Genomic DNA, 15,407 nt, shown 5'->3' with positions numbered 1-15,407 from the left:
AAATGCAATACAGCACAAAGAAGAATCAAAGAGTTTTTGTTTAACTCCTGAATTGTTGGCTTTTCTTCATAATTTAAGCAGTGCAGACTCTCCACCTTCAACAAAGGTCAGGAATCCAATCGGACCTGAAACGCTGCATTTGGCTTTTGTCTACAATAATATACAAAGGAGTATTGTGCACCTTTACATGGGTTGTTGGGTGAGGCTTGATCGAGTATGGAAGTGCAGTAAATCACAAAGGGAAATAAAAGGGTTGCTGTTTAATTCTTGCTTTGTCAGATTGTGTTCATAATTTAAGCATTAAGAACTGTGTACAGTGATTCTCACACCTATCGCGGAAGTTATGTTCCAGACCCATCAGTGATTGGTGAAAATCCGCGATATAGAAAGACCACAGTTTTTTATAGTTTAAACCTTAAAATACCCCTCCCACATGCTTTAAACACATGTAAACTCATTAAAACATACTTTATAAACACATGTGATATATGGATGTCAGGATAAGGATATGAGTAACATAATAATAATAATATGTAATATATAAATATATGTGTGTGTATATATATAATATGTAAAAATAAAAACATTTTAAGCTCAGTATGGGTACCAGTGAAGATACACTCCATAACTTGAATGATGATGATGATGAATTAGCTGTGCAGTACATGAAGTATGTATGAAGGTGATGAGTACATACTGCACAACAAAGCTGAGCGTTTACAATTCTTCTGTAGGCTCGCCTTCAGGTGGTTTAGGAGGGGTATCTTCCTGCTGTTGGATGTCAACTTCCGCTGAAGGCGTAGGCATATCTTCTTTGTTTGTTGGGGTAAGGAACATCATTATAGGCAGTGGCTGGCATTGCTTCTTATTTTGGGCGAGGAGGTTTTTATAGACTTCAATTGCTGCATCATTGGCGTTGTGAAACTGCAACGCCCGAAGCATTTCAGAATCCCAATCATCTATCATTGCCTGCAGTTGTTTGGCTGTTCTCACAACTACTGCCAGCCGTTCAAGTGATAGGCCTTCGCCTTTTTTTTTCCCTGGACACTCTTCTTCCTCCTCCTCCTCACTTGCAGACTTCGTGAGTTCAATCAAATCCTCGTCTGTCAGAGGATCTTGAGTGTTTATCGATAAGGTCATTACCGTCATCATGCGTCATGTCATTGAAGCCTTCTCTTCCTAGCAACTTAGCCAGCTTGACTGCCTTGTCCACTGCTGAATGATGAATTTTGTCAGGAGAGAACCCTTTATAGTTATGGACACATTCTGGTAGTGACTGCTGAAAACCGTATGCTTTGTTATGAATTGGCTGCAAAGTACACTACAGTTATGTATTGAATTTTTACTGTATTTTTATTTATATACAGTACAGGTATATATATGTTATAATTACAGTAATACATTGTTGTTATTAATAGTTTGGCATAGAAAAATACTTATTTCAACATAAAACGTTGCCAAAAACCCATAAAAAACGATCACTATAAAACCGCAGATTTCCGTGACAGAAAATTAGATATGTTCCACAGAAAAATCCGCAATATAGTGGGCATGCAATAGCTGAACCACGATATAGTTGGGGATCACTGTACCTTCAACTAAGAGGGAGAGTCAGACATGACAGCATTTATGATTACAACCCAGCAAGGAGTTACTGCAATTCTGGAATCCAATTGGACCCAAAAAGAACAAACCCTCAACTCACGAGAACAGAGACATTGATAGAAAGACAGAGTTGATAATGGATGAGACAGCTAACAATCACAACAGGGTCACCATTTAAAAAATACATAAACCTTAGCTCTCTTTACATTCTACAAATATATATGGGTAACACCAGGTACTTTGACTAGTATATGTAATATATTAATATACACACAGTACAGTGGAATTCTTACTTGCTTTTGCTGATCATCATTCAATACCACTATGTATACACTACTTATATAGTTAATATATATACAATGTGTGTGTCTTTGTGTGCATATAGAGTATATATACACATACAGTATACTGTATATACACACAAAGACACAAAAGTTGATTAAAAGTTGGTTCAAAACACTATTTCCTGTTTAGTAAAAAAGCTAAAATTGGGCAGAATGGTACAGTACATCCAGGCTAGCGGGTCCCAGTAAGGAATGTCATTTAAATATATCAATATTTATGGGTGAAAACCTACTTCGCAATAAAAAAACTAAAGTGCCCAAAATCTCAGCAATGCTTTGAAGGATTTATTTGAAATTTGGGGACATTATAGGAAAAAGAAAATGAATCGGCACTTTTTTTATTTGTCTGTATTTAGATTAGATTCAATTAGATAAACTTTATTAATCCCATGGGGAAATTCAATCCATAAATTTGTCCATAACAATACTGCTCCGAGTACACTGTGCTAATGTGCCATGCAGTGCTGACAGAAGCCTGAAGAGATAGAGAAGCAGCCATTACTGTGCCACATGCCAGTGTATGCAAGTGAAGGTCTCTGGCAAATGAGAAGTGTTTACCAATAGGGTGGACTGACGAGAACAGCTGCATTAGACAGGAAAAAGACACAGCATTAAGCTGTGAAGTGGAAGGAAGGAGGAAAGTTCTGCTAAAAAACTTTTATTTCCATTCACAACATCTGTTTCAAATTGTATACTGGTATTGATCAATTAGGAATCCCTTTTAATTGATAACATACTGTGGCTTCCAGCAGGACCATGGGTTATGAGCACGGAAGCTCAACCCTGATGGGGCCTGTTAACCAACGCCAGGGGGCACCTGAATGTTCGCAGTGCCATTTTTGCCAGCACTAACGTCACACCTGGAAGTGCTGCCAGATGTAGCTCATTGGACACCGAGTGCTCTATAAAAGGAGCCAGTCACCACCACTCAATGGCTGGAGTCAGGAGGAAGTCGATGAAGCTTGTGATGAGGAGTGGAGGCGGAATACTGTACTGGGGCTATTGTGTTGCTGTGAGGAGCAGAGAAAAGTGCTGCCCGACTGTAAATAAAACCTTGTGCTGTGTGGTGAAACTTGTGTCCAGCCTGTCTGTGTCGGGGTTAGGGTGGCTGTACGTGCCCCCAGGCTTTACAATACCAATTCCACGCCTTATAATATTGGTAAAGATGGATGGAAATTGTTTATTTTATTGTCATTGTGTGAATATGGTATGCTTGTATTACATTTGAAAATTTGTCATCAAATTATCGAATTGTTAGTGAGACAGTGGGTGCAACACAAAGTTTCTCATACTGTATAACACTATTGGCAGCAATTACAATGATATTGTAATGTTTATGATTGATATGCAAAATCCATCCCCCTACACTACTACTCTCAAATTATTAGCTGTATCAGAATTTTTTCTAGTATGTTTTAAGTTTACAGAAATGGCGTGTTGTTTATTTACTAAACTTGTAGACCAGTCTAATTATTGTGCTTTACAGGAAGCTTTATGTGGAGGTCATTTTAATGTTTACAAAGCTATTTCTACTATTGATCTTGCTCAAACTCAAAACTGGTTACACCAGACATTGCAATCATGTATATTCTCTTACCTATCTGACAAAACCAATTATCTTAAAACTATACTAATAAAACATCAATCCATCCATTGTCCAACCTGTCGAATCCGAACACAGGGTCACGGGGGTCTGCTGGAGCCAGCCCCAGCCAACACAGGGCGCAAGGCAGGAACCAATCCCGGGCAGGGCACCAACCCACTGCAGGACACAAACACCCACACCCACACACCAAGCACACACTAGGGACAATTTAGGATTGCCAATACACCTAACCTGCATGTCTTTGGACTGTGGGAGGAAACCGAAGCAACTGGAGGAAACCCATGCAGACACGGGGAGAACATGCAAACCCGGGTCTCCTAACTGCGAGCCAGCAGTGCTGCCACTGCACCACCGTGCTGCCCCCTACTAATAAAAAACAGAAAAACATAAGTGTCATACTAGATACAGTATACATACAATGTCAGATGAAATCAATGAAATAAATCGGTGGCTAACTATGCACCAAAAAATTTTGTATACACAAAACAACCCCAAAGTGAACAGAGCTGTGTTTGCTAAATATATACAGAAAATCCTGACATGAATAGTATAAAAGTATGTGTACAAACTTTTGTGTACATGTTGAATTTTAATTGTAACCATGGTAAGGAGTCTTTAAGTACAAGTGTATTAAATCAAAATGCTTTTTGAATTCTGACATTTTTTTTAGAATTTTCCTCTTGATTTTTTTTATGTTGTATGTGATTTATCTGAAGTCACCTGGGTTAAGAATTGAAAAGGGAGGGCTTAGATTTTGTGCAGATAACGAATACACTTCGGCTTTAATGTTCATTTTTCTAAAATGTTAATTATTAGTATTTTTATTGATCTTGTGTCATACAAAGAATCAGATGATAGTCTATCACAGTTCTAAGATAAACCATAGCTCTTCTTGCAAGTTTGTGACTGGAATCTAAACCACTTTTGCTTGAGGAAACATAATGATCAATGCCAGAGCAAAACTAAATAATATTTTATGTCTCAGAGGAACTATCCCAAAACATTTAATGCCTGGCAGTAGTAATATTTTTCTTTTCTGAGATGATATATTTATTTTGGTATGTGTGAAACACTATAAAGTAATTGGAAATAACATCCAGCTGCACAGCAGACATATCTGTAGGCTCACCTTCCTTTACACCTCACATAGTTCCCTTGGTTATCTTTTCCACAGTTTCCATAGGCATTCCCAGCAGCATTGACATCCTGGAAGCAAGCATCAGGGGCAGGCTGTGCACCTACAAAAGAAAAAATAATTTCATACCCATACCTATTAAGCACACTAGCAACCATTTTTTGTAGTTCTCTACATAAGGAAAGTCACTTAATATGACAAAGTGGTAAGAAAATTGCAAGAATATCCACACATCCATTATTAATCCCACTTCATTCAGTTCAGGGTCTCAGAGGCAACATTAAGTATAAGGCAACAGATAGTCCCTGATTGGAACCTAGCCTGTTGTACGGCACACACCTACACTTGCCAATGAGAGGTTTATGTAGAATTACCAGTTCAGAGATGTATGCCTTTTTAGTATGTGGGAGGAAAAGCTGGGTAACTTGGGAAAACCCATACATGCAAGATCCATGTAGATAATATCAAGGATGGGATTTGAACTAAGGACTCTGGAGCTGTGAGACAGCAGTGCTGACCACTGTGCCTCCCACTGTGAGAGCAGATTTGCAAACGTGATGAATAGAGCAATGATTTTGGACTGTGGACTCTAAGCTCCATTTTTTTTAATAAGATAAATTGCTTAAAAATATATATTTTTGAAATAATAATTGAAACGTTTATTGATTTTTACAGTGGAGCACTATTGGCAGCTCCCTGTCATGGCTAAGCTATATGTTTACAGCTGTGGATTATATGCAGACTTTATAATTCATTAATTGTCGATTTCCCTTTAGCCTCCTAAACCTCTTCCCCAGTATGTGGTTGTGGCAGTTCCCATTCAGAAACGGCATTCATTTCTTGCCATCCATACCATATCCCCAGAGCTCAATGCACTGTTGCTCATGAGTGAGGCACATTCCATTGTAGCAGTAGGCTTGGCCATACAGGCAGACTGAACCATCCAGGAGGTAGACATTAGAGGGGCAGTAAGGAGAGGATCCTGTGCAGTATTCAGGGAGGTCACAGGCACCTGCTGGTTCTCTGCACATCGTACCTGCTTCCTTTAGCTGTGAGAGAAGCACAAAAAGGTTTACATGTTAAAGCTCCCCATATCATAATTCAGATTCATTCTGTCAAAGAGCAATGAATTATGATGAGAAATTTCTTGTACTCCAATTAAACAAATTTACTTCCAGTAGCAGGGAAGGGTATTCTTATAACATATCATTCCTATTATCTTGGTAAAAAAAATGTATCTTTAATTAAAAAGATGAAATGGGACTCTGCAATAAAAAACTGCCTATCCATCTTTTTTCTCTAACTCTTTTTTCCAGTTCAGGGTCAGTAGAAACTGGGGCCTACCTCAGCAGTACCAGGAAGAGGATACTGAGATAAGATAGTAAAAGCTTACACCATTTCGGCCATGATAGTGCCTGTGAGATCAAATAGATAAGCGAAGTCTATGACAATACAGACTAGTGGAGCGATGAGGAGGTTTTCTGTTTAATGCCTGAGGAGTATCAAGAAAGCTAAACTAGATTGATTACTGCAGTGCAACTGTGTTCAAGGATGAAAGTGACGGCATGAAAGAAAAAAATTAGAATCATACCTTCCGAGACAATAAAAAATGTAAACCCTTAAGGCAAAGCCTTAGTTAAAACAGTGTGCTATAATGCACTATTGCTGTGGTATGGTGAGGTTTATTTGTACACACTTAAAACATAAGAAATTTGATAAACAAGAGGAGACCATTCAGTCACACTTGTTTTATGGTGTTACCTGTGGGAAAATAGGATACAGATGTCATTTAAAAATGACAAGTGTAAATAATCTGACAAAATATTGAATCTACAAACAGAAATGAGAATTGTAGCTTTAGTCCTGAAGCATAAATGAACCTACTAATGAATATTCCTACTGTGACATTTAATGAAGTGAGCAATTGTCAAGGATAAAATAAAATGTATAAAATACCAACTCACTAGCTTTTTCTAAAAAGAAGTATAATTTTGATACTCATTAGAAATACCAGTTAAAAAGTGCATAATCTTCTTATATAATACACTACCGTGGCTGTTCGTTTGTCTGTCCAGGATTTTAAATCACCTGTAGCTCGCAAACCATTTCACCTATTGACTTGAAATTAGTTACACATATACTACGTGACGACTACAATCCGCTTTCGGGGATTTTTAGTACTCTTTTTATTTTTATTTTATTTTATTGTAGAATCAACTCTCGGCATGAGTGCAGCAGGGTGGCTGTGCGGTGCATGCGTATGGGCGCCATTCTCATTCCCTACCACCTTCGTTAATCATTCTTGAGGCAGATTGAAGACGCTTAAGTGAAAAATTGTAATTGCAACACAAAAACTAACTTAATCAGTTTTAACGTGAAAAGTTGCCGACGAAAGAAGAGAAGCAGTGGGCTGCTAGGATGGAGGAAAGAAGAGTTGCTCAGGAAGCAGCAAGCGCATCAACCTCTGAGCAAATGAATGCTAAACAGAGAGAGAGAAAGAGTCTGAGAACTAGGAATGCTCAAGTCAAGTGTATTCACTGCCCGTTATCCTGCAGTACGCCGTTACTGATATTCTATGATTGCTTACAAGAGAATGACAACTAAGTGATTTCAATGTCCAGTTTTTGTCTCACGGTAATCACACCCTTAATCCACCCCTTTTCATTCAGATGACTTCACTGTAATCGGGATCCTTTTACAGTGCTATTTATTGGGATCATACACATTTTAATTCACTGTAACATCGTTACACCTCGCCACCATGATTCATTGATACATTGCTGTTCCATTTGTCTAATTTGTGGCGAAAAGAAGATCAAGACAAATCACGACTGTCTTAAATGAAAAGGCCCAGACAAAACAATCAAAAATGTTCAAATTATCTCAGAAAACATGGTGTGGCATAGTAAACTGCTATGCAGTTTCCTGGTCAAAACCGTTTTATGTGTTTAACTTTTGTTATACTTTTTTGGTAGCCACATAAAAACATTTTATAGATACTACTAATGCCATGTTATAATGAAAGGAAAAGCTGAACAGGAGCCAAGTTACCTTGCAGGATTCGCAGCACACACCATGAGCACACTGGGCTTCAGCTTTCAGGGTGCAGTTGTTTGGATTACAACAAGGATTTGTACATTCCTGTTAAAAACAGAATTAACATTCAATTAAAAACTCGCAGAACACCTGATGAAAATCAATTTACATCTTGTGGAGTTACACTGTGCCTCAGCTGTTCTCTTAGTTTATTGTTACCTTTTTTGGGTGCTCCTCTATTGTGCTTTATACTAGCCAGACCAAGCTGGGTGTTAGTGTTCAAACAGAGGCGTCACCCTGGCTTCACTTTGTTGTGTGTTTATTTAGTGCTTTATGTGGAGCACAAAGAGGCAGGGCTACCAAGTGATACAGCGGGAGGACTACCCCAACAAGTTAAAGAGAAGCTGAAATTCACTTTGTTTTATTTTTTCTTGCATTTCACTTTTGATTTTGTTTGTGGATTTTTGGGATTTGGACCATTGCATTTTCATTTAAGGTACGAATTGTTAGTTTATGAATGGTTAGATTTGATTGCTTTTAAGTTTTCTGTAATGTCAAACCTATTTTTTCTCAGTTTTGGTTCTGTTTTGGTAATCTACTATATACTATAATCAACTATTGAAAGAACTTTGATTTGTTTTTGAATTGGAAGTATTTAATGGTTCTCCCTTTTCCATTTTGTAGAAACTTTTTATACAGCATTGGCTTTCTAAAAGCTTTAGGTCAGAAGCCTTGCCTTTGAGTTTAGTCTGCCTGGGGTGAGGCCTACCCCTAGAACACAGACCGGAATACTGATTGGACTTGTTGTAAATGGCACTTAGAAGGAAGCCCTGTCTTTTGAAAGTGCACTAGCAGTGTTTGTTTTACTTTTGTAACAGCCTCTTTGGCTTTGTTTTGTTTATTATTTTGTGATGTGTTGCCTTGTCCATTTATTTATATTATGTGTGAAATTTGAACCACTGTGCTATATTTTCCAGTGTTTGTGTGTGTTTTGGTAGTCATAGCTTTTGCTGAGCTTACTCTTCACCTCCTTGACATTAATCTTTTTTGATTTGATATGAAGCATTAAGCTCAAACAATGCTCAAGACAGCATCCTGCTACCAACATTTGGATGAAATAACATTACACTGCAAAAACATCATGAATTTTTCAGTGTTCTGCTACTCTAATGTAACTGATCAATATTCAAGAGGGGGTGGAGCCGTCAGAAAAATGAAAACATTATTTGAATCAAGCAATAGTGATGACAAGGTGAATTGGTCATCAGATGCTGGCATACGGCACTGTACAACCAAATAACCATGACTGGTGAATCTGGTCCCATGAAGGTTCAGTGTGGTGCAAGAAGCTTCATGGCAAAATGATTGTGATAAAGTAAAAAGACAAGAAAGACATGACCCCACCCTAAGCAGTGTCTACAATGCAACAACTGCAATGTTTGTGTCAGGAAAATTTGGTAGTCATAAGCCTAGCAACATGGTTGCGCGAGCAACAGAAAAAAAATATAAGAAAAACTCACAAAGGAACAAAATTCTACTATCCTGATTGCAACGACGGGCTGTGCTCTGGTGACTTTCAAAACATGTCAGATGAAGGACACATTAAATCTACATCAGTATAGCAGTGGACACTAGACAATACTTGTCTGCTGTATATATGTTGACATTTTGGTATTTACGTGTTTCTGTTACACATAATAACAGTTTTTCTTGTTAAAAAATGTAAAGTTTTGCACATGTAGAAGGTAATAAAGAGGAACTCCTTGTAAGAGAGAGAGAGGAAAAGAGAAAAAGAGCACACAACCAAGTGACTTGCACTAGCAGTTATTTTCTGACAAATAAACCCAGGGAGGATGTACTTCTAAAAAATGTTTGTTGTTTTATTGTCCACAATTTGCAATTTATGATATACAAGTCTTTCAGTTCATCATTAAAATGTCTTTAAAGCATGCAATAAGTGCAGAAGATGGTATTATTTTAAATGTGATTAACAGAAAAAAAAAGAAAATTATTAATGGTAGTGCCAAAAAGTCAGCTCTAAGATCCATTGCAATTCTCTCTTGAACGATTCTGCACTGATAAACAAAATTTCATAACTGGACTTCTATATGGGTTTATGAATGAACCCATATTATGAATATTCACAGTACAGATGAACAAATGGAGGAATGTGAACAAACTGATACGCAGAACAACTGATAAAATAATTATTTCACATAAAGTGTATGTTTTTATTTTTGGTGAAAAATTTAATTGACCTTAAAAGTACAAGGTAAACATTAAAACAACAAACATATAAAAAATAAATATGAAGAGTTATAAAATATTTCACATTACATAAGAAATGGCGAATCAGAGCAAGACTAGCACCGGACTCCTTCTCAGTGCCTCTCTTTCTCTAATGATGTGATAGCAGTCGACTATATTTTTAAAAAGGTGTAAATTCACTTTTGATTAGGTCAGTAAAAACCCCATACAGAGGTGGAGAGAAATGAATAGAAGTGCCTTGAGTTGTGCCAATGAATCAGAATCACATTATTGTTAACATGTGAAACATACCAGAGTTGACTTTAGTTAGGTGCAAAACATTGTATACAAGACATAACCAACTCAAGACAACACAATTTCAGCCCACCATTAACATGACACTGTGCAAACCAAAATATAAATGCAACAATTTCTTCAACAAAACAGTTACAAACTATAATAATTAACTCCAATAAATAGATAAACTATACAAAATAATACAGATATCAAACAGTACAAGTTGAGCAAGTATGAAGTATTTATGAATAGACAAACAGCACAGTTACCAGTTATATGTTGTAAAAACAGTCAGGAGTAACCCTATGTAAGTTTATTTAGGATCTGAGTAATCTGAGGAAAGAAGCTGTGGAGAAGGTGTGTGGTTCAGCTCGCAATAGACCGGTACCTCCTCTGTGAAGGCAATTTAATGAACAGATGGCTACTGGGGTGAGTGGAGTCAGTTTCAATCTTTCCTGCTCTCTTTTTCGCTCTAGCGATGAACACATCCTTTAATGTTGGGCGACAACAGCCAATGATTTTCTCAGCTGAACAAATCACCCACTGCCACCGAGTCCTAGAAGGAGAGGCGGCAGAAGGACACCAAATGGTGATAGAGAACCTCATAATACTCTAAATGATGGCTGAGTTCAAATTTAACAATATACTCCTTGATATGCCGAGCTTCTTAAGCTGGCGAAGGAAGAACAATCTCTGCCTGGCTTTCTGAATGATGTACGTGATGTGCTTGTCACATTTTAATGTATTAGTGAAAATAGTCCCTAGGAATTTAAATAAATGAACCACAGACACAGTTTGGCCATTAATTTGCAAAGGTGGACAGTTAGGGGACTGTTCAGTTGAAATCAATCCTCATTTCCACTGCCAAGGTGTTATACAAATACCATTCAACAAGACAGCCCGCCTCTTTTTCATAGGAAGACACATGAATGTGACTGATTGCAGTAGCGAGCATGTGTATGGGCATCCTCTCTTTCTCTCTATAAGGCGATTAACTGGAATATCATTTTAATGTGTGTACTACAATTTGTATTTTGACTAAATTATACAGTCCGGATGGATTTGTAAGAGTCAGGCAGAAGTATTTTATGTTGAACACAGCCACACTTTCACTTATGTTTCATACAATCTGGAAATGCAACATCATAAAGAAATCTAATGGTATGTGTTTTGAACATTGATCTGAGGATGTAAAAGAAAGCAACTTCAACCAAACTTTAAACAGTCTTGATACATTTTGGAGAACAATATGAACAGTCTACCTTTCCTTGATGTTGCTATGTTACTACTTTTTCCTTCTCAGGATTCTAACCTCTTTATACTGTAACTCTAATTGTATTTTTATAAATCTGCTTTCATTCTTACTTTAAACTTTGATCATATGTTACTTTCAGTGTTATACTTTATAATGTAATAAACTTTATGCAGCATGAAATTAATAACTTAAAGGAAAAATATGACAGTCACCTCAGGTTCTCCGCAGTCGCATTCCTCTCCATCCTCCACAAACCCATTGCCACAGCGCTTTCCTCCAACCAGGTCCTTCATGTCTGGTATGTTATAAAGGCACATTCCTCCACCTTTGTGGAAATATTTAGCCAGGTCCTTCTTACTGCAGGCACTAAATACACGGGGAAAAGGATGCCTGTGGGGAATCAAAAGTTAATTTACATAATCATAAGGTGTTGGTATGCCATAAAGTTAGCTAGGTAAAAATGTCATCCATTCACAACAGCAAATGAAATGAAAGTTGTCATCTTCACCTTTCAAATTTGAGGGGGCGGGCTCTAGTGAGTACTGTTTTTTGATTGGTGAGTCGTCAGTAGAGGGGGTGCTCACAGTTGCAACATTACATACATCTATGAGCCACAGGATTGCCAAAGCAAATAAAGCTCATGCTCAAAGTTGTAACTGTGCTCCGCTGCGTTAAGGCACAAATGCAGGAAAACCTTATCAGAATTACTGCTCAAAGCAGCTACTTTCATTCAAGACACCTCGAATTCACCTTCCTCTCAGAAGCCTGCATCTGACTTGTGGGTGGTGTCTGCCTATAAATTTAGAACTTGATGACCAAAGATTATTTGCACTTTACCAAAGATTGACCAATCAAAACACATTACTTGCTGGCCTCTCAACATTGATGGCTAAAAATTAGTTTTCATTTCATTGCATATTTCTTGTTTTGTTTGGTGTCACTGAAATAAATAAATGAAGAAATAAGTAAATACATAAAGAAATAAGTAACAAAAGAATATCTGAAGACACATCTAATTGTTTATGCCCACATATTGGTGTTCATATTTATTGCATTCCACAATCCATTTATTTGTGTATTTTATTTAATTTTGTCTAAAATCTTCCTTAATAGTCATTCAGCTACTGTGACAATATAATCAAACTCAATAATTATTTTAATTAGGTAATTTGACACAACAGCGAAAATCAGAAACTGAAAGCACTTGGTTTAAGAAGCACTGTCATTGTTAAGCATGTATAAATTTATTACATACATTTTCAACACAGTTGATTTCACATGATGGCATTTTTAAAGAAAGCAACATGTACAGAGGTGCATTCAGAATCTACAGTACAGCATACTTTAATCAGTTCTGTGTTGTGCTTTGAAAAGTAATTTGTTTTCATTTGTAATGATGTACACTGTGAAAGGTGAAAAGGCCAAATGATGGAGTTTAATGTAACATTAATAAAGATTTTTTTTTTTATTAGAGGGTCAAGTCTGCAATCCATTTACTATCTCTTCTTTCTGTTATTATGGATTTTGGTTCTGATGGCAGTAAACTGCTCTTTTGTTACCAGTTTGTTACCTATAAGTGATGTTTTAAGACAGCAAGCCATTTTGGCTCACAAGCAACAGCTGTCCAATTTAGGTTAGATTTTGACTTGCAACACTCAAAGCCTGTAAAACAAGTCATTATATAAATTTTTAACAGTTCAATTAGATAATTTATATATATATATATATATATATATATATATATATATATACACACACACACATCGGAACCTTGGATTGCGAGTAACTTGATTTGTTTTGCAAGACAAGCTACAATTTTTAATAAATTTTGACTTGATAAACAAGCGAGGTCTTGCAATACGAGTAGTACGTATACGCTTTGTCTGCCGAGCGTCACGTAATCACAACTGAGCTGATGGTTCTTCTCTCTCTCTCACTGGGGGATTGTGGGCAATCGTCTCCCATTCTCTGGCTCAGTTGCCGTGCCTCACTCATATAGTCAACATCCGTACGAGTGTATACTGTTTACTACAGCATTGTGACCACATGTGTGTGCTGTGACGTGTGAGTCTCTGTCTTGCACCCCAAAACACAAATGGAGTCTCAGTGCTTTAGCGACACCAGCTTTATTCAGCTTGAAACAGGAACAGTGCAGTTATTTATTGTAGCGCAGGGGTTCTCAACGTCGGTCCTGGGGACCCCTTGTGGCCGCAGGTTTTTTGTTCCAGCCAGATTCCTAATCAGTGACAACACCTGATAACACTGAGCTCATTTAATTAGCTGGGATTTTTTTTTTCCTTTTATTCGACATTCAGAAAAGCATAGCAGCATGATTTTTACATTTATAAGACATTTATAAATATTTCTGCTTTTGCTCTTAATTTAAATGTTCAACTCTCTTTTGTTGATTTCATTTTACTTTGCCCTTTCTCTGTGCAGTTTTTCCCCCTTCATTCTATTTTAATAATGACAACTTAAAACGAGCAGAGCAGACACCCATGCAAACAACACTGAATAATCAAAGGCTGCAACTGCTTTAGCGTCAGACCCACTAATTACTAAATAATGGATTAATTAAACAATTAGAAGACCTGGAAAAGTAGAATGAAAATCAAGATGAAAATACTGTTAAAAAGAAAAAAAATACATTATTCCTGTATAACTGCTTGGTACATTTTAATATTTTTTTTTTTAAGCAAACTTAAGTTTTCTAATTAATATATTGTTCCTTAAACACAGAACTTGGGAAATATCAGTTCACTTAATTAGCCCAGGAGTTCAATTAAAAACAGAAGCTGGTTGGAACAAAAACGTGCAGCGACAGGGGGTCCCCAGGACCAACGTTGAGAACCCCTGTTGTAGCGGGATCTGCCACTATCCTACACACAGACACAGCAGTCAGGCAGGGTCATGGCTAGGTTAGTGGCCAAGTAATACTGTGCCCTGCGCATTTATAATGTCCCTTGTTCTTTGTATCACCCATCAATAGCAGGTGCTTATGGCATGTCCGCGATCTTTTCGGATTTGGTTTTATGGCGAACTGCTAAAAGCGTTGTGAGCCTGCAGATGCTTCGGGACGCGCTTCTGCGTGTCGTCCCGATTTGTTGGAATCCCACAAGAGTTTAGAAACTCACTCACACCAGCCATGATTCTTTTCAACGGTAAAGTGCTGGTTAATTTGTTTTATGAATTTTTACATTATATTTTGTATTAATCATTTTTATATGAATAGCTTTGAGTTGTGGAATGAATCATCTGAGTTTCCATTATTTCTTATGGGGAAATTTGCTTTGATATACGAGTGCTTTGGATTGCGAGCACATTTCCGGAACGAATTATGCTCACAAACTGAGGTTCCACTATGTATATGTATGTATATATATATATATATATATATATATATATATATATATATATACAGTATATGTATAGGCCTTTGAGACAGTTGATTTAAATTTCCATGTGGTTCACTGGATTAAACTGTTTTTGACTGCACACTGCAGTATGATTTGTGAGGTTTTTCTTTCTTTCATCATAAAGATCTAGTTTTTGAAAATGTTCAGTTTTCTTTGATATACTGGATGGCTGCCAGCACTATGCAGTCAGCGTAATTTTTCGATAACTAACAGTTTTATGAATTTTTGGGAAAAAATTTATGTAACCCGCACACATATACACTACAATTCTAGATCTCCATCTCTGACAGTAATGCAAATTAAACAATTTCTTCAGTGTGGAAATATGCCTTTTAATTTTATTTGCTGGAGCACTACCAATCCCTAGCAAGTTTTCACAAGTCTTTTGAAAATAAATCTTGGACTTTAAAGTTCAGCTGTTAATTAAAGTGTGCTAATAGCTCTCAATTCATGTCCAATAATTACT

General features: G+C 37.0%; 1 protein-coding gene across 2 annotated transcripts in view; it reads right to left on the bottom strand.

The window, feature by feature from the left end:
- Positions 1-15,407, bottom strand: part of adam19a (ADAM metallopeptidase domain 19a) — a 685,152-nt gene that overhangs the window by 54,133 nt on the left and 615,612 nt on the right. For both annotated transcript variants that reach the window (XM_039751867.1, XM_039751868.1), the window contains exons 12-15: positions 11,738-11,915; positions 7,742-7,831; positions 5,544-5,739; positions 4,685-4,793 (exon numbers count right to left, since the gene is read on the bottom strand). In XM_039751867.1, the coding sequence (XP_039607801.1) occupies positions 4,685-4,793; positions 5,544-5,739; positions 7,742-7,831; positions 11,738-11,915 (573 nt within the window). The remainder of the gene's footprint in view (positions 1-4,684; positions 4,794-5,543; positions 5,740-7,741; positions 7,832-11,737; positions 11,916-15,407) is intronic.

The sequence above is a fragment of the Polypterus senegalus genome, chromosome 4, assembly GCF_016835505.1.
Source record: "Polypterus senegalus isolate Bchr_013 chromosome 4, ASM1683550v1, whole genome shotgun sequence".
NCBI classification, from domain to species: Eukaryota; Metazoa; Chordata; class Cladistia; order Polypteriformes; family Polypteridae; genus Polypterus; species Polypterus senegalus.
This window is presented reverse-complemented; position numbering and strand designations above follow the sequence as displayed.